At 39.9% G+C, this 21188-nt stretch overlaps 1 protein-coding gene across 3 annotated transcripts in view; it reads right to left on the minus strand.

Moving 5' to 3' along the window:
- The window catches only part of AGAP1 (ArfGAP with GTPase domain, ankyrin repeat and PH domain 1), a 634167-nt gene that overhangs the window by 272559 nt on the left and 340420 nt on the right, over positions 1 to 21188 (minus strand). For all 3 annotated transcript variants that reach the window (XM_065412924.1, XM_065412923.1, XM_065412922.1), the window contains exons 8-9: positions 17142 to 17297; positions 11680 to 11772 (exon numbers count right to left, since the gene is read on the minus strand). In XM_065412924.1, the coding sequence (XP_065268996.1) occupies positions 11680 to 11772; positions 17142 to 17297 (249 nt within the window). The remainder of the gene's footprint in view (positions 1 to 11679; positions 11773 to 17141; positions 17298 to 21188) is intronic.

Raw genomic sequence — 21188 nt, forward strand, 5'->3', positions numbered from 1 at the left:
AATAGTTTTTGGCATTAAGAAGTCAAGTTATATTTTGTTAGTTTGATTTTATATTACATACATAATAGGGAAAATAGTTGGTTAAACTTTGGGCTTGACATCCACAACAACAAACCCTTTAACGTGTTTACTCTTTCTGGTAGCATCGTGAATCAGTTTCACTCCTACAATACCAACTCCTTCACCTTGTCAAACTGAATGAATTAAACCGCAACAGTTACTGCTAAGATAGTCGCCTGTTTGGTTTCTTTTTCCATAGATTTGATATAAGCACTTATATCCATGAAACCTGCTATAAAAACATTTGTTATTTATGGTGATAGTGGGTTTCAGGTCTGACAATTGCCTGAAGCACTACAGTGCTCCTTTGCTAGTGAAGAGAACTAATGAAATCAGTTTGACTGACAATGTGTAGCTCCGGTTCTCTTTTCAAAACCTATTTCAAAGATATTTCCATTGAACCTTGTTGAAATATTGAAACAGTTGTCTACAGAGGCCTAAATACTTTATACAGGAAAATTTATTTCAGATGATACAACAGCGATACTACTTGGTTCAGTGGAAGGGTCAGATTAAACAAATTAGTTTATTATTCAGCACTAGACATTTAGTTAGTATATAGTGCCATAAAGTATCGCACAGAAAACTCACCAGCAAGAATCAAACATAGGCTAAAAAGAAAAAGGAAAATTAGCTAGGATGAGGAAAGAAACCACTGCAGATAAAGCAGCAGACGACTAAGAGTGACCCATAATTGTAGGACGCTGAAGAGAGGAGAGAGAGAGAGAGAAGCTGTGAGTTGCAGGAGAGTAGGTAGACCTGAGGTCAGAGAAATAAGGGGAAGTCCTTTAAAAGCTGTGAAAATTCAAAAAGGCAGTTTTGAGTCGAGTCAGATACAAAGGTGAATATAGAAAAGCAGTGAAGGTGCCAAAGGATGGGTATGATATGGTCCCACCACTTGGAGCAAGACAGTAGAATGTAATGCCACTAGATTGGACAACCTCAAAGTTTAAAGGCTGGAAATTCATGAAGACGATACAAAAAGAACTGCATGAGTCAGGCACAAACAAAGATTTCATGGTCAAGATGAGAACAAATTCTAGCTAATGCGGTAAATTCAAGCGTTTTTCTGGGAATGGTTATATGTGTTGCTTTTCATTCTGAGCTCACAGTAAAGCCAACAAAATCCTGACCAAAAGGCGACAGCTTTTGTACTAACACAGGAAAATTCCTTGAAGACCTAAATTATTGAATCCCCTTTTAAATATAATCTCCAGATGGTTAGCACATCATAAAAATATATTTAGGAATATGTTCAGTGATAAGTAGGCTAAGATTTAGTCACAGGTATTTTTAGTAAAAGTCATGGACAGGACGTGGGCAATAAACAATAAATCATGGAAGCCTGAAGCTCTGCCACACAGGGCTGACAGCCCGAGCCCCGCTGTCCGGGGCTGAAGTTGCAAAGGTCATGAAAAATCATGGATTCCATGACCTCCGTAACCTTAGTGATAAAGAATTAAAAACCCTGCTGTGTGTCCTTTACTGGAAAGGTTCTTTTTGGCCTACACTGCACTGTATTTTATCAGAAGATAGAAAAAAAGGAGGAACTGAAAACATGCATGGATCTATACAGAAAATCATAAGAAACTGTTTTTTAATGTTAAACAACTGGCTGGTCACTGCCAGCCAGTGAAACAAAAAAGCAACAGATTTCCCTTCCCCTGTTTCAGTCCACCCATCCCCTTTATAGCAGCTGTCTTCAGATTGGTCTCTACTGTGGTTTCCTCAGAAGAGGAGCACCCTGCCAAAGAGCAGGCCAATCATCAGTGTATGGTATTGATCTTTATGTGGATCCTTCTCAAAACATCTATTATTGTTTTCTTTATTTAATAAGCACCACACAATGCACCACCTCATGTTCCTCCAAGGCACCAGCCAGCTGAGGTCAGCAGGCTACAGCAGGTTGCAGGGATCAGCTCTCACATGTTTCCTTCACATTTAAGCAAAGGGAAAAAAGAATTGTGTTTATGCTTTTGTCTTCTTTGTGATATACTAAAGCCTGAACAGTTGTTTGTTTCCACCTTGTAAAAATTTTTAAAGGTACTTTTTCCCCTGTTTCCCCCCTCTCCTTTAGAAATAACAGTAATATCAAGCCTTCTCTCTCGTTTTAACTGATGGACACTGCAGAAATGGAATGTGGGCTCTGACCACAACTGAAGGAGCTGGGCTGTCTGAATTTTTAACAGAGACTTTCTCTACTTGTCTCAGAAAACAGAAAGCAAAGTTTTAAACAGACTGTATACAAATTTCTTTCCATATAAACTGTTCCATTTCAGTTTGTAATTTATTACAGCAGCGCCCCAAAACTCTGAGTTCTGGGCACCTCTGTGATAGGCACCGTGCAAACATATGTCAGAGACAATTCTTGCCATGAAAAATTTACAATCTAAACAAACAAGACACACAAAGAGTAGGAAGGAATGAGTCATGGAGCAGCACAGCAGTCCCACTAGTTCTCCATAGAGTCTTCCCGTAAGAGCAGCATAGAAAATATCTGATATTTGTAACTTAAAAAGCAGGCAAACAACTAAAACAAAAAACTTATTTTGACTTTCTGTCTGCATTTTAAAATCAGAGCTGTTTTTCCCTAATCACTAGTCATTTTAATTTTACTTCTCTGTTTTCATGTGTCTAGGTCATAGATTCAAAACAGACAGACAACCCAATGGCTGTTCCTAGAATGAACATCCCAAATATGCAAGTATTCCATATAGCGCTGGTTGAAGAGAGAATATTTTGTGAAAGTATTTCACAAGAAATGAAGAAAATTCAATGGTGGTATTCATTTGGAGTTTTTTGACAAAAAAGTGTTTCACAACTTTTTTGGGGGTGAGGAAAGAAACAACATAAAATACTTTGTCTTTCTCCTGCTTTTGCCAGTGAGAAAAAAGCAAGTTAAAGAATGTTTTCATAAACATTCATAAACATAAAACATAACTTTTAAAAAAAGTTGCAAAATTATTTGTTTAACCAAACAACGAAAAGTTCAGTCCAAGTAAAATTTTTCCAAGAAAAGTTTCGTTTGTTGAAACAGCATTTTCTGTTGGGGGTGGGGGGGACAACACACACGATGACAGAATTTTCCGCGAATTCTAATGGTATATTTTTCCTGACTGAAGTCAGATTCAGAAATTACAAGTTCAAATTTGTTGAGACACACTATTTCAGAGGCGATAATGCACGCTTCCAAAAATATGGATTAGTCTTTAACAGATGTGAATGTTTAACCAATGCAGTTACTTCATATCACTCACTAACAAAGATCCATTGATCTTGCCATAGACATTAAATATTTAAAGTGCATATTGTTTTGTTATGTTTTCTTAAAATGAGAGGAGCTACGCTGGCAAAGTACCAAATTCCAATAATCTTTCCAATATGTGTTGATTGTCCCAAATTTCTAGAGGAAGAGGGTTATTCAGTACATTGCCTAAAAGCGTTATAATACTTAGGTTTTAGATGGTGAAGAACCAACAGTCTCCCCTAATATGGCTCTACAGATTGATAAAAATTACTGGATTCTGGTACCTCACCTTCACAGGTCATCTTTCAATCTTGGGACAGCGTAGATATTGCTATCCTTCCTTCACTACCTCAAAACAGCTTTCCCATAAATGTGACGGGTGTCATTTTTAGCGTCACCAGAAATCTTTACATTGAAACAAAATTTGGCATTTGTTATTCTAGGAAATGCATCAGGAATTTTTTTAAACCTTAATTTTGGGGCAAAAATATCATATTGGCAAGTGTGACCAAACGGCTCAAGTGCAAAAGGTATTTCCAACAAAGCCTTCCCATTTGGGGTAAAAGCAGAGTCAAGGTTATATAGTTCAGTTATACAAGAATATGAGCATCTGTGATTAAGTGCAAATGCTAAACATAAGAATCTATGAAACCAGAAAGCCAGGCCAGCTCTTACGTATTTATTTACACTCAAATCTAGAGAGGGGAGGAAAAAAAAGAAAAAAGAAAGAGCACACAGCTGCCATCCCAAAAACAGACCTCCCATCTGCCACCCACGATTTGCATGTCACCTTCTCCAGGCTCATTTGTACTTCATTAACTGCCATTGACTTAACAAGATTTATGCAAATGACACCATAGGAGCTCGCTAACTCCCACTGCAATCAAGTGATTATGTATGTACAATTCTCCACAGCAATGAAAAATTAATACATGACAAGCCCACTCACCGCTGAGCTGAGCTTCTTGCTTTTATTTTTCTTGTTGTGATTTTTTTTATTTGAATATGTCCAACTAATGGAGGTTTAGCAAGACCACAAAAATAAACAAAATGAACCTTCCCAAAACACTCCAACTAGAGAAGCTTAGTAGGGAGCATATGAATCTAAAAAAAAATAAAAATAAAAAAAAAAATGGCTTGACTGATAAGAGTTTTTAGAAAATTCACTCTCTCTGCAGGAAACAAAGCTTAATTCTCATAAATGTTTTTCCACAGAGAGTAAACTGGGTTATTTTTCCTATTTCATCTTGCATTAACCATTTATCTTAACCTTATTACAACAGCAAAGCCAGTAAAAGCTATAGTAAAGTTGCTTAAGTCTTTCCATTTTAAACTCCTATTTCTTAGTTGTTCATAATCTTTCAGAAATTTCAACTTTTTGGCTGAAATTTTTCTGGCTTTTATAGAAATAATTTCCCTGAACTCTGCTTGACTGGCATACAGCTTGGAATACAGTATTACAAGATGCTACACATATATATCTAAGGTTGCAGGAAGAATCTATTCTTGTATCTGAGAAATAGTATGTGTTCATGTAATTAAAGCATATATCATAATGCACACACTGAGGGGAAGAGTGAAATTTATGTGCATCTTTTTTTTTAATTTTTGAGGTATTAACTGTGCAATCTTATTCTTTTAGCATAATTTTGTTTGTTTCTTTGTTTTTAACGGAAAATCATGGAACACGCAGCTATTCAGGCCAGCTAACAGGGCTAATGCTACTCTCCAGTTAAGTTTAAAGCTAGCTTCCATCTTAAACCTGATTTTCAGCTCCCCTAAATTCCTGAAAAGAAACTGACCTTCCTGAAATTTCACATGCTATATTTCATACTAGAGTAGGGTTACCATACATTCGGTTTTTCCCGGACATGTCCGGCTTTTTGGTAATCAAACCCCCGTCCGGGGGGAACTGCCAAAAAGCCGAACATGTCCGGGAAAAATACCGCCGGCCGGGCACTTCCCCTCCCGCGGCTGCTGTGCTCCTCCCCTGACTCTTTGGCTCTGTTTAAGAGCCGAGTTGCCCAAGCGCTACCGGCTTCGGGCAGCCCCCATGCTTCCGGACCCTGAGCCGCCGGCCGGGCACTTCCCCTCCCGGGCTCCAGGGTCCAGAGGCATGGGGGCTGCCCGAAGCCGACAACGCTCGGGCAGCTTGGCTCTTAAACAGAGCCGAAGAGTCAGGGGAGGAGCACAGCAGCCGGAGCCCGGGAGGGGAAGTGCCCAGCCGGGGGGGCAGGGTCCGGAGGCATGGGGGCTGCCCGAAGCCCGAGCGCTACTGGCTTCACGGTTTGCCGGGCAGCCTCCAGACCCTGCACCCCCGGCTGGGCGCTTCCCCTCCTGGGCTACAGCTGCGCTGGGGAAGTGCCAGCCGGGGGCGCAGGGTCTGGGGGCTGCCCGGCAAGCCGTGAAGCCGGTAGCACTCGGACAGCCCTTTTCGCATGGCTGGGAGGGAGGAGGGGGAGTTAGGGCGGGGACGTTGGGGAAGGGGCGGGGAATGGGCAGAGTTAGGGCGGGGAAGGGGCGGGGTTGGGGCAGGCCGGGGGTGGGAAAGGGGCGGGGCCAGGGCCCCGTGGAGTGTCCTCTTTTTTTATTTTTTAAATATGGTAACCCTATACTAGAGTAAATTTAGTAAAAATCAGCACAGAAGTTTTCAAATTATAGTGTTTTGAAAAGTTACATGAAGTTCACTATTGGTTAACTTTTGGGGTGGGAAGGTTATTCACAATAGCTTCAAAATGGCTCTAGCGAAACATTCCAAATGGCTGTTTTATTTTGTTGACACTGTTGAGAACATTTTTTTTTTTAGTATTTCTGGAGAAGAAAGGAAAGATACTCACTGGAAAAATAATGAAGCTACATTATAAAAGTATCAAAACAATTTGGGACATCCCACATGAGGATAAACAAAAAAGGGCTTAACTAAGGGCTGGTCTACACTGGGGGGGGGGGGGGGGGGGGGATCGATCCAAGATACGCGAATAGCGTAGCTGAAGTCGAAGTATCTTGGATCGAATTACCTGGGGTCCAGACGGCGCGGGATCGATGGCCGCGGCTCCCCTGTCGACTGCGCTACCGCCGCTCGCTCTGGTGGAGTTCCGGAGTCGACGGTGAGCACGTTCGGGGATCGATATATCGCGTCTTGTTAAGATCGCGATATATCGATCCCGGATAAATCGATTGCTACCCGTCGATACGGCGGGTAGTGAAGACGTACCCTAAGCGCCGGGTTATAAAAAGTAGCCGTAGGCACATCCAGCCCATCAGATTAGAGAGCAAGGAAGAACTGGAAACATTAAGATTATATACTGCTTTACAAGAATTCAGTAGATGACGGGCTGTTTGCTTTCTCCCTGGCTGAAGCCAGCTGTGGCAAGCTGGAGGTTTTTTTTGGAGAAGGCTGATTCTCAATCTCTGCACATTAGACTGGAGTGGAGATATGATCTGCACAACATAATGCACCTTAAGTGGCAAACTGCAACATTCAGGGTTTTCCCTCTCCTTATATTTCCCCCTCCTTATTCAGAAGATTGGTCAGAGCAAGATGTCACTCCTGTGGACCTCGTACCCAACCAGATGTAAATATGTTGCTCATTTAAAGGACTGAGAAACCCACAAAAAGCTTAAGCCAGATCTACACTACATATGTTTGCCAGCATAACTATGTAGGTCAGGGATGTGGTTTTACTGACATTGCTGTGCCGGCAAAAAGCTTTGTATACATGCAGTTATACCAGTTTGTTTTGCTAGTGAAGTGGTGGAATAAGCTTTGGCAGCAAAAGCACAGTTTTGCTGGTATATACTGTCCCCCATTGGAGTGTTTTACCTATACAGCATATGAGCATAGCTACACCAGCAAAGCGTTCCCGGTGTAGACCTGGCCTTAGAGAAGAATCAAGGTTGAGGGTGGGTTTCCCTGCAGTCTAACATCCAAAACGAGATTACATTTTCTAGAAAAAAAAATCTAGACCTTAAAAAGGTTAGAACATCTGAACATGAACAGATCCTGTCAGTTCCTCCCTGACACGGAATCCTTCACTCACTGATTCACACACCTGATTAACACTGTCCACCCAACCTTAACGTTGCCCTTTAAAACCAGAGAGGATAAAATCCTATTTCTTACTCATGGGATCCATTTCTAATCTCCTAGAAATTTGCATATTTCCCTCCTAGATTTTAGGCGCAGAACACCAAGGCTGGGTAACTATATAATTCAGATGTGATGAAGGACCATCTGGGGGAACAAGGTGGATCCATTAACCCTTTCCTTCAACATTTGAACTTTTTTTACATGGTGTAGAATGCAATCTTTTGCCGGGGGTTGGGGAGACGGGGGAGTCAGAATCCACTGTAACATAATTTCAACCATAATTCTATAGCAAAGTTTTTTTTTTATTTGCAAGCAAGTACTACTGCACAAACACCACCATGAAATTCTCTCCCTTTTCGACAGTGATGACGAGATTAAACTCCTGGAGAAAAGGCTATTTTCTACCTTGCTCCTAAAGCACTGGCTTGCTAGCACATCTGCACATTATTACAGTGATGATTGCCATATAAGAACCTACACAGTGTCAAAAAATAGCATTGACAACAGATCTGAAAAAAAGCACAACGACTACAGGCTTTTAAAGAAGGCCCAATGGCATAATGGAAGACTGCGTGTGCACACGTAAAACTGGCAAAGCCATTACTCACAAGAGCAGTTTAAGGAATGGTCCTGCAGTCACAGGACCTTTAGCATAGCTGGAGTCACTGCTGGACAATAGCCTCTAGTATGAGGCAGTGTTGCAAGGTCACAATTGGGCTAATAGGAGGATAAATACAGGAAAATATGGGGATGAAATATAATTTTTTTTTAATACAAGATGATATTCTTGCAACAGAGAGGTTATGAATATTGCAATCTGTACTGCATTCCTGAAGTAAAATGGATTTCTCTTTCTACCTCTCTACCATTTCCTTTTCATTTAAATAAACAAATGCTATATTGGGTGTTTTTTTTTTTAAACTACTGCATGTAAATGTAAACACAAAGTATTACTCAAGTTCTTACATCTAAGAAACCTCTTTGTTGTCTCTACCTGTCTCTTTCACAACGGCGAAACCAGAAAATAAACTTAAGAGTGAAACTTCTCAGGCAAGATTTTCGAACACTGCTTCTGAGCTACCTCCAAGTGCTTGCAATCTGTAAAGGCTCAGAACAATATAGCCATGTTAGCAATTTACCTAGATGCAGCTGTAATCAAGGATTCAGTGCTGATGAAAAACGACACTCTAAACAATTAGGCAAGTGTGACAGACATCCCATATTCAGGCATCTTTTCCGTATTCAGTGTATGGGAGGGGGGATGAATATGTGGGAGTAGTTACCTGAATAACTTTAAGAAGACTTAGAGAGGACTTAATAGCAAGATCATTCACCACCTTCAGGGTTTCAAGCACTGAATAATATTTTCCAACTTATGACTGACACAAGCTTTGAAAACGAAGCATATGGAGCAAATTAGCTTTAAATAAATTGTGTTACATTTTTAATAAACTGACAGCCTCAAACTAATATCTCTTTATTTTAATGGTTGTTGAAAAATTCTCAGTTTGTATGTCTAGTGTTTCCAATACTTAATGTTTCCAATATGAAAAACTAAGTAGTAGACTCAAAGATTATTTACATCTTATGAAGGAAAATAACTGAAGAAAGAAAGTTGTCAGGCAACCCCTATGGAAAATGAAAAAAAAACAGATTAAAATCTGCCAGTCAATTGACAATCTATTCAAAAATAGAGAAGGAATAGAGGGTTCAGATTCCCTTAGCTATCTTTTTTAGATAAAACTAAAGAATTATAGTAAAGACCTACACAAGGACTTAGTATTCAACTAATGCCCTGAACAAGGTGAGGGTCAGTGGTGCCGAAGGTCCTCCCAACACTCACTGGTCTGTAAATGTCAATCTCCACTGGGTAGCATAGGTAAGTGAGCTGCTTTCATACATACACTGATGAAGTGCCCTTGTTTGGCTAAAGTACCAATTTTTCCCCCAATGCTTCCTAATTTATGTAACTCAGGCTATGTCTACACTACAAGTACTACAGCAGCACAGTTGCAGCATCGTAGCTACACCACTGTACAATAGACACTTACTACAGTGATGGAAGGGGTTTTTCCATCACTGTAGTAAATCCACCCCCTCAAGAGGCGGTAGCTAGACTGATGGAAGAATTCTTCCATCGACATAGCTACATCTACAGTCGAGGTTAGGTTGACCTGTGTCGCACAGCGCATGAGATTTTTCACAGCCCTGAGCAATATAGCTCGGACAATTTACGTTTTAGGTGTAGACCAGGCCATAGCAACCTCTGATGGGCCTACTGATCTTAAGTGTAGATTACTATCTAAAAAATGGAAAAAAGCCACGTGCCAAATCCTCTGCAAATTCAATCTCCTACTGAGAGTTTGCAGAGCTGAAACTCATTGATGGTGAGTGCTGTGATAGAGCAGTGCAATCTTACTTCGCCTTGCTCCCCCAATCCTAGGGTGAACAGGAAAAGTCTTTTGACTAATGACCCACTGGATAGTTGGTTGCTTACACTTAAATATATGATGAATAGGGTTAATAAATGAAAATCCATTCCCCAAAGATGGGGGGGGAGTGACACCCCTCTCAACACCCAGTGGGATAATTATCAGCCACTGGAGTCTTCAAACCAAGAGGTAAGAGTTCTGCGAAAAAGTTGTATGCAGTGGATATTTTATTACATCCCTGCAAGAGATGTTTTTGCTCTGTATATGCATTACCCTAAGAAGAGTCCACTTGAGCTCAGATTCTTCTGACCCTCTCAGTGTAACTGAGCTCTAGAAAGAATGGCACCTGCTATTTTGAATAAATGTGCATCAACAATATTCCTCAGTTCCCCCATTTCTGCTCTTGCATTAAGAGTAGCAGCCCCATTTCACTACATAGTGCTGAAATTTAAAAAACTCTGTATCTACTCAAAAATATTACTGAGCCTACCACAGCTAATACCATGACAAGTGCTAGAAATGTTTTTCGGGGGGGGGGGGGGGGAGCTCTCTCTCTCACCCCATTCCCCTTCCAGTTCTGGAATTTCCTCCTCTACTTGCAGTGCCAAATGTAGAGTGCGTGTGTGCTGGAATCACACAATAGCAACGTGCTTGATTACATTTGTCTACTACAAATCTATAGTGATAATAGCACACAATTTCACTACCTGAGGTGCCACAAAAACATTTTAAACTGCTTTTTAGAAAAGAAAATGCCACCTACAAGTAGAGCTCAAAAGCAAAACGGGAGAATGTAGGCTGGTCAGTAAGATGACGCAGGGAGGACAGGAGTCCAGGCCCAAGCAGGGAAGGGGAAAACTGACCTATAGAAAGCAACAAAAGAAGAATTTGTGGCAGCTGTGAAGGAAGGGAAGAATCTCTTCTTGTCTTTCACTTGGCACCTTTTCTACTAACATAATGGCAACCCACACTTGAAAAGAACTTGCAACTAGTGCTAACAACCCTGTTTGTAAACTATCCCACACAAATGCTCAAAATGCTCAGCTCTCGCAGCTGCATGCTTTCAGATTAAATTATATTGAACAAGTCAATTATTCCATTCTGCACTGCAGATTCCAATATTAGCTTTCCCTTATGAAGCAGTGCACACAGTACCAATTTAGCATCCAGTTTCTGGGCTAATGAAAGTGCATCTAGGCTAGTAAAAACAGGCCAAAACAAATCCTTGAATTCAAGTCCTGTTGTGTAATGAGGAAGTTTAATTAAGGCCACAGATTACAGCTGTAAATGTTCTCTTATATAATAAGGTCTAAATGAAACTGAACCTAATCAAAGTTACAATTCCTTCATTAGCAAATTACAAACAAGAGCACACAGCTGACACACCGTCTATGATTATCACAACTAATTGCCTCGTTGTTACAAACCAGCCTGAAACAGTGTTCAGATGTCCGTCTGCAACAGCAAATTAGGGCCACATCAGGCTATTTCTGCTATCACAAGGGGCTCTTGTACAGCGATCTGATTTACCCCTGTCGACTGGCAGCAAACGGCCCAATCAAAGCATTCGCTACAAAGGCAGGCTTTGAAGCCAGCTCAGCCTAGAAACATGCTCCATATGCAGGCCGGCAGACTGCACTTCATTAGGCCTGTTGTCACATTTTCCCTCTTCTTATTCTAATGATCCTATTTTAATACACACAGGAACCTCTCCTAATTGATGTCAAGTGAGTGACTTCCACATTCATCACCAGAGCACATCAAACAAATCTTGGCACACAGGCCCAGCATCATGGTGTTTAAGACCCGAGGTGTGTCTCTAACTATAGGAAAGCAAAAAAGCAGCATACCTGTTTAATTGGGATTGCACGGCCACTTCCAATGCTATCTGTTCTGCTCTCCAGGACTTTCTTCTCTTTGTCTGGATCACTCCCTTTCCGAGACTGCAGAGCAAAATGAAAGTTCACACTCTGTTAAACATTTCAGTTGACACAGAGGGGATGCCCTGTTGAAACCATTGTTTTGAATGTGTATTTTGCAATAAAAGGAAGATCTTAAAATGGTGCGACAATCACATCATCTTGTTTATTTTCCCCCTAAGGTATCTTCCCAATACTTTCCTCCTCCACCCACATTTGAAAAGTTGTTAAGTTTTGAAGTGCTCATATTTCCATTACTGGAAACCAAGAGGTCAGATAGGAAAATAATGCCTACCAGGAGAACACATTTCAGAAACCGCCTCTAATAGCTTCAAGGAAGAAAGAGGGTTCTAGCTTCCTACTAAGAAACCCTACTACATAAATGTAGATATTTAAGTAATGTCTGAATGGTTCAAAATGCTATTAACTACTCAGCTGTGTGATTTTATGATGCACCCTTGATTATATGAAGTTTCATTTTTTTCCCCTATTTCTTTTGAATGGTTAGAAAATAGTAACATCAAAGTCAACCTAGCGGCCGATGCTGGAAAAATCCATTCTGTTTTGGCAAAGCATAAGAGCACTGAGAAGCAAAATCTGGAATGTGGAGAGAGAGAGAGAGAAAGAGAGAGAGAGAGAGAGAGAGAGAGGAGTTTTAAAAAAGTCTGTAAATTGCTTTATTATTATGTTCTGTAAATGAAATATGAGCTCCACCTATTCAAGAATTGTTTTAGGGGCTGGGGATTTGCAGTGTAATTTTGTCTGGCCATTAAGTAAACACACTGAAATTGAAGAAGTACTCTAGATCCTTGTTCTTTACAGTGTGAGATGCTCAAGCACAATGATTTTCTGACAGATTTATTTTATTCTGAGAGAAGGATCTGAGAGTCATCCTCCTTAATAACTGTGCTGACAAGTGACAACTTCACTCCATTACTTTCCAATGGGAACATTACTCACATAAAATTGAAAATGGGGAAACATTTTCATGTGGGTTTCAAATCACCAATGATATATGAAATGAATACACTTGTGGTGTCCAGCGCCACAATGGAGAGCTAATGAAAACTAGAGTGATGCAAGATGCTGCTTTGGATTTTCAATACAGTTAAAAAGAGATGTCAGAACAGATACTGAAAATAGGGGCGTAGATTAGAATCATGTATAGAATCACACTCATTTTCCATATTAGGTTAGCCAGCCGGTGAAGGGATACAAGGAAGGAAGATCACCCAACGCACTTGCCTTGAGGGGGAAAGAGAGAAAGCAGATTCCAAGTAACAGCATTCTACTAAGCACATGAACCTAGCAGGGGACCTGTGCTTTTCCTGACTCTGTGCGAGTAGGCTCCTATCACTAGTTACTGTGGTTCAAGGTTGTAAAAGACATGCCAGGGAATTAAATAAAGAATAATTGAGAGAAAGCAAAACAAGTGGGACTGACGAGATCCAATTTCCAGGATAACTAACCATTGCTTCTCTTCCCTAAAATAGATTTCAGGAAGCTAGCCAGTCCATCCTTTAAAAGGGACATTAACAACTTGATATATTTTAAATCTATCTGATTTAAAAAAGAAAAACAGTTTCTAATGGAGCACACTTTAAGTACTATGTCCTGATTTAAAAAAAATAATCTGTAAATACAATGGTTTTTCTGCTCCCCTATACATCTTTATAAGGGTCTTTTCAGCAAGGGAGTAATTAATTGAATATAAAGGGGAAGCAGTGAAAGTGACTGTACACTAGGTGCTGTCAAATGCATAAAGTAAACAGAATAGATTTTTTTTGCTAGTCTATTAGCTAGTTATAATAAATGTAGCTATTATTTTTAACTATGGTAAACACAACATTTTCAGACAAATGCAGATTGCAATTTGGAAAAGGTTCTTTAACTCATCAAATTGTGCCAATGCGGTACCGAGATCCCTAAACAGTGATGCGTCTTATATGCTGCAGTATACAGAAACAGAAGTTGACAATGCAGTGGCAGCATTCATAATGAATTCTCTCTGTTTAATAGTTCACACACTTTCCTCAGTAGTTCTACTAAAATTTCATTAAGGAAGTATAAAAATATAACACCACATCAATGATGAAACAAACACCACCTTGCACTGGCATTCTATGTGGTCCATTGGTACTTTGGATCAGACACAGCCTGGACAGAACTACAGTAGAACCCGAATATCTAAACTTAATATCCTATCACAATCAGTCATTCAGAATATTCTCTCTTTGGTGCAGGAAGTGTTTTATTATGCATGTGTACAGCACCTTCTACAATGCAGATCCAACCCTGATTGGGAAGTCTGGGTATTACCAGAATATAAGGAGAAAGAGGTCTAGGTAGCACAATGGGTTACATGTAGTAATCTTTAAGTGCGACTTCAGTGATGCAGAGGTATCAATTTTAATTTAGAATCACTATAAAGTCACTCTTAAAATTGTGCAGTAACACATTATATAATAATGATATAACTGATAGTTAAGTTCATACGAGAAATCAGATGCTTCTACTGACATCCCATTGGCTGGAGTCTCATTCAAATCAGGTCTGTAACCAGAGAAATAGTTACTATTACTATCCAAAACCTGGCTTTGGATAGTATTTGTCATATAGGTTGAAGTACACCCTAGGCAGAAAACCTATGCATATCTTAAATCCTAATATGAGATCTACAAACTGATGAATTTCATCCACTAATAGTAAATACAAAGTACAAGACACTTGCAGAAATGCTGCATTTATTGATCTGTTATGCTGCCGACGGAAAAAATAAACACTGCAACAACTGATATAGAAAATTGATGTATAGTGAAGATGTGAGAAGACCAGTTGCTGCATATACAATACTGTAAGGACTATTTTTTAAATTCTTCAAACCCATCCTCACTCTAAACACATAAATAGGCATGAGGTCACATGATCCATTTATCATTTAAAACCATTTGGTAGAAGGGTTCCCCACCAATGTTAACTGAAAACTATATGTGGGGGGAGGGGGAGAACATATCCTGGCTGACAACCAGTGTCAAGTTTAGTAAAACTGAAATGACTAAGATCCATCCAATTAAACCCTTGCCCCCCACCAAAAAAAAAACAACCCAGAATTTTCTTATGTTTCTTATGTTACAAAACTGCAGTAAGAACTGAATCCTTGTTCCTCACCACAGTACTAACGGAAAAGTATTTGCCATCTATTCACTCAATAATATTATTCCAAGTGGCTAGATATTTGGCATTATTTCCAAGGCATCCGTGGTTTTACACAAAGTTATTGTAAAACACTGTAGCATGTAGTACTACATAATTAAATTACCTTCCATGTGTTACACAAGTAGATAACTTTAAAAGGTGTCTAAAACTAAGATATTTATACAAACTTTTATGCCAATTACCTATTCCTAGACAGCAATGAACTTTCAGGATTATAAGAGGTTTCCCCTCCAAAATAAAGGTTTATGCAGAGCCAATAATTAAACAAATGTTAAGTATTATTCAATATCAATAGTGTAATAGTTAATACAGGGGTTTATCAATGAAAACTAAAGGTTTTGTTTATTATGATTACAGAATATATATATTTTTCCCTATAAAACATTTAAAACTTTAAAATACTGTGTTTTTTTTTGGCAAATAGATTTTTAGTCAGTTGGCTTATGGCAGACAGAGGTTACTTTACATGTTCTTTTATAACTCTCTCCTTGAAGATAGGAAAGGCATAAAAAACCATTTATGCATCTCTTCTGCCTATTCCAGCTTTAGGCCATCCTTGGTTTTCTATATCACCACACATATAACCATCCCCACTGTATTCTATTCATATTTAGAACAAGAGCAAGCTGGCAGGCTTTTCTAAATGGAGCTGTAACAGTTTTCAGTTGTGAGTACTTTCAAATTTATTATCCTGCATTCAGTTCCTAGGATGACACTGACATCTAGTGGAGTTTAATAATTCACAAGATCTAAATTTAAAACTCAAAACAGACCACTTTATAAAAGGTCAGAACACAATTGCTGACAAGCTTTCAGATACCGTTATTTTTTTAAATGCTTTTGTAATATCTAGATATTAATCCATTATAATTTTAACTACTTGTATGATGTTCTAGGGCTTGTCTATATAACAGCTTTAAACGGATTGTGTAACAGGTTGGTACTAAACATGATTTGTGTCCAGTATGGTTTATACTCAGTAACCATGGTAGATAACAGTGTTTTGCACTCACCAAAGGTCTAGGCTAGCACATGTGTCTTCTTATAAATAATTCAGCACACTGTTTTTCTAAAGACCCCCCTAGCTGTACGCGCAACCAGTCTGGTCCCTTCTTCCTCCCAGCCAGGGTTCACCTCCCTACACACAACTAGTGGTGCTCTGTGTATGTCCCTCAGGTACTGTGTCCCTTGATGAGGCAGTATGGGACTTTTTCCCAGAAGGCACAGACACAAACACAGTGAGGTAGGTGTGGGTGTATGAACTTGACCGACACATGGCTGTGATGAGAAAAGAATTTGTGTGTGGACACAAGTCAACTCTGTTTGTTATAACCCTGTCCGAAGAGAGTTTTAAAGCTAAGTACAAAACCACAATGGAATACTCTTAACACAACCACAATACTAAACACATTAAAATTCTTCAATTATTTACATTTCCCTAAATATTTATGCAGGAACATAAGAACTGCCATACTAGATCTGATTAATGTTCCACCTACTCCACTTTCCTGTCTCCTACAGTGGCCAATGTCAGATGCTTCAGAAGAAAATACACATAATTAGGATCTCTCCCAGAACTAAAAGAATGTGATGAAGAAACATGAATTGAGATATTGTATTTTTAAGCCAGTATGGAACAGTTTAGTTTTCTGGTACTATGTATAATTCACCTTGCAGAGACCCCAGCTGAGAATTGTCTCTCAATATATACTGAATGCTTCCACAATTGAAATCAGTATTTTTTTTCCTGATCAGTTGTTTTGGACCAGAGGTCCAGATTTCTCATTGCTAACTCAGAAGGTGACAAAACCAGAGAATTTAGGCTTGAACAGAGAGGCCTGGGAACGAGTCATGTATCTATGATATGGAATGTTTAACCTGCTGGGGCTTTATAACATATTGCAGAAACTTCAGAATATCCTGAACAGAAACTGTTCCACTAGTAAATGATCAGTTTCATAACAGTGAAATACCTGGACCATGTTAGGAAACTTCATCGTGTCTAAATGAGTTTTCCAACATAAAGGAAAACCTCAAAAATCTTCAGACTTTTGCCTTGAAACTAGTGGAATCTTCCTGGCACTTCTATTTAGACTAGACTAGCTTGGCTTAGCAGGATCTAAGTTTAGTCAGTAGTCAACCTTAAACAGCAACATTTTCTTCTCTGGCTCACTCACCGTGAAGAGGTTGGAGCGGCGCTTGGACTGTTTACGAACGGGTGTTGGAGTGTTGGCAGTGGGAGGAACATCAATCCGTAGCTCCTTCTGACTGGTGCTTGGAGTTGATGGAACAGAGGAGGAATAATCACTTAAGCTCCCTCCTCCATTACTGGTCTGCAATGATTAAAGTTAGTTTTAACAATGTTATGCTGCTTTCAAGCAACCTGCAATTCACAGCATTATCTACTTAATCCTCAAATGGAAGAATGGTGTCTTGGCTTACAAAATTAGTGATACCTATCCTAGGAGCACTTGATAGCACTGTTAAACTTTTTTTAAAAAATGCCATTTCCATTTACATCAGAGAAAAATCAGATGTTTCTGCTGCTAAGGTAGATACATTTTCATCTTCCACAATGTGACAAATTGGTTTAAAAATTTGTTTCGGTATACTATAAAGCAATACATTTTTCAAGACCTATTAAAAATAAAAGCTTAATTTTCCTACTTCAAGTTTGGTAGACACTTGGAGCCACATTCACCCCTGGTTATATGCAGAAACATTCTTAGGTCTTGCTTTCAGCCAGAGAGCAGGTACAGATTTCAAGTTAAGTTTAGAGACCTCCAGAGATGCATTTTATGCTCACCCCACTCATGTTCCTACACTGCGCCTTGCATATTAAAGTCAATTCTTTTAAAAATGAACAGCAATCCCGCCAAAAAAAATTGAAATGTAAAATTTATATATAGCAAAATGTTACAGAAACCACCCAACTAAGCAGAGGCGTTTCTAAATGGAGCTGAGTGAGTGCTAATCCATGGGGATATGCCTCTTCAGACAACAAGAACTATGGGTAATTTCTTTTCTTCAAAGATAACAAATCCCATTGGATTTTCACTCTTGCAGACAAAGTCACAAAGGAGGATTTTAAAATAAAACAGAACAAAACCTAAAATAATCTGTAATCAGCAAAAAAACAATGAAATGCCTTGAAGTATGAAAGTAGTGAAATTTTTCTTTAAATTTTTGAGGACTAAATTATAACATAAGCAGCAATGGTAAGATTACAGTATCATCTAGAAAGTACAAAAGATGGACTCATTTCAATAGAAGAAGGACATAGTGAACAGAACTCCAGACGGATATGGAGCTTGGGGAGTGGGCTCCAACACTGATAATTTAACCCTGAATTCTTGCCTAGATTCTAAGAAAACACTTAGTAAGTGCGTGTAAGCCTGTGTGGCTACTTAATTCAGAGTCTACTAGGTAAAGCTGACTTGCCCAGAATGGAATGAGCCTTGACATGATTTTCAAGCTGCAGGCCTCCCAGACAGTAACAATGAAAAATGAAATCAGATATACTTTGAAATGATATGCTTGGTAACGTTAGAATCTAATGCATTGTCAAATGAAACAAAAAGCTGGGTGGCATTTTAAGGCCTTCTGTTTGCTCCAGATAAAACCTAGGGACCTTTTCACATCAAGATTGTGGAATAGTAACTTGCTGGGATGAGCATGCAGGCATAAGATAAATATCTGCAAGGACAACAGGTTCACTGAAGTGAACTGCAATCACCAGCTATGCAAAGGATTTAGGACACATCTGTATGGATGGCTATTCTTCGCAGAAGATAAGATATGTGCCACCGAAGTCTCATACCATAAAATGAAGTCACACATCTGGAAGATAACCTTCCACATAATAAACCTGAGCCAACAGGTATCAAGTGGCTCCAAATCCATCTGATTAGGACTTCATTAACCACCCACAGCAGTAGGGTCATTTAAGTGTCTCACGTCCTGTACAAACCCAACAGAAAAACTGGTCTAACTTTGACATGTTCATTGCAGCCAAAAACAAACAGTTATCAAATGATCAATGAAGAAATTTGTCTTTAAGCTACTCAGACAAATGAAGAGATTGTCCAAGAGTTTCCACAGGGGCCTTTACACACTGGAATGCTAACCTTTTCAACTTTTAATCTTCTTCTTTAGGATCCTTTCAAGAAGCCAGATGGCTCTGAAACACCTGCCCAAAGGGCTATTTATCTGGATCATTATCCTCCTCCAGGGCCATGTGGATGGGGAGAGAAATTGTCAGCTCTGCTATTGAGCAGAGTGCCTTGTTCTGAGTCACCAATTTCAGCCAGATCCCAAAGATGATGAGTTTCCTTATTGCCATCTCTAACAAGACTGAGAACTATATCTGCCTTGGCAAACATGGGGTTAATAAGATCAACTTTTGTCTCTCCCAAGACTGGTTAGGAACTGCTGTTGCTGGAGATATTGATGGGAAGGCATAGGCAGTTTTACTTCCATATTGTTGGTGCCACTAGGCATAGCTACCAGGTAACTCGGGGAAGTGGAAGGCCATAAGTGCCGATGAAACTCCCCTGCTCTGGGTCTAAGTGAGCCACAGTAACTCCATCTTGTGAACTTTAACCAGCCTCCATGCTAGCAGCCTAATGCTGAAGCAGAATATGTAAAGGTTAGCTTTTTAGCAGACAGCTGCAGTTTCGCTTGCACTAACAGAAGCAGTAGTGATAACAAGGGGGGGGGGAAGGGGGGAGGGAAAGGCCTACTACGTAGAGCTTGCAAGGTCGAAGATAAGCATGCGAACGGGAACTTTTCTAACAAGCCACAATTTGTGCCTGCTGTAACTGCTCGGGATGGGAGGGGTAGGAGGGAGAAACCAGAACAAAGGCTTACACAGAAACAGCTTGGAATATAAAATGGGACACTTGCTTGTATTTGCTGCGCTTGATTTGAGACATGCTGGTCTCCTAGTGCCTATTCAGAGCTCTTGAATAAACTTGGTTTGCTTCTCCACCCTGGTCTGTCTATTGGTGCGACGCACACCGGGCAACGAACCCTGTTGCCCCCTCGGGGCCAGCAACAATATGAAGATGGCATCTCCAGTGTATGCAAGAGGTGGTCTTTTCCTGATGCCTTGAGTAGATACTAGTAGCTGTTTGTTCAGGTCAATTACATGTGATAAAAGATTTAATACACTATTAATCCCCAGTTAAGGGACCATTCACTCAGGCCCATTCCTGGCTGCTTCATCTGCATTTACACTTTCCTTCCTTGGCAGGAAAGGGGCCACCAGGAATGCCTTGTGGGACAGAGCTCACACGCACAGTGGAAAGGCTTCGGGATATATAGTGTGATATTCTCCTTTATTCACTGGAAACATGGTAACCTGATTGCATGGTTTGATCAGGCCACCAACTTTTCAGAGTATTGTACTAAGCCTCTGAAGGTCCTTGGTGAATCTAAAAATACCCTGATCTCCAGGATATTTATGAGAAGACTTTACACTTCGAGAGACCGAGTGCTCCAAGTATGATGGACCCTCTGAGTGAGCTCCTCAACTGAATAACGATTCCGCTGCTGTTTGTACAGTTTGAGTTTAAAGAATCTGGAATTCAAAACCTAACTGACTATTGTCCCTGAACTGCAACCAAATCAGAAAGGCTCATATATCAATCCACCTCCTTGATGTAATTTGACCATGTAGCTCGAGATTACCAATAACCATGATAAAGTAAGGCTGCCTCACATACAGACATGCCATGGACACTGCCAATACATCTATGACCATCAAGCCACCCAAACTTTGTAACATGATTCTTGCCAATGCCTGCTGGTGACAAAGATAAATGCTTTTTCTCATACTGTGTTTGGGAAGAAAGGACAAATTAAGTCAAAGCTCCCAGACTCCAATCACAGCTCCTGTATACTCCCACGTGTCTTCTGGTGACTATCAGGGAGGTCAGACAATTTACTTTGAAGCACAGTGACATCAGCATCCCAACAGTGGCTGGGTTGATCCTCGTATCCCTTCGAGATTGACGGATTATTCAAATAGTACAACATATTCATTTGACATCTTGTGCAGGTAAGTTGCTATCACTAAGTACTTCATAACAAGCAATGCAGATGCCAGGCCAGAACAATATTGGCAGCAATGTTACAATATTATGAAACTGAGACTCTCCTGTCTGAGAAGTGTGCATGTAGCTAGTTGTCCCCTCTGTAGTGTCTAGAAGAAATATGACCAC

This window comes from Emys orbicularis, chromosome 11, assembly GCF_028017835.1.
Source record: "Emys orbicularis isolate rEmyOrb1 chromosome 11, rEmyOrb1.hap1, whole genome shotgun sequence".
NCBI classification, from domain to species: domain Eukaryota; kingdom Metazoa; phylum Chordata; order Testudines; family Emydidae; genus Emys; species Emys orbicularis.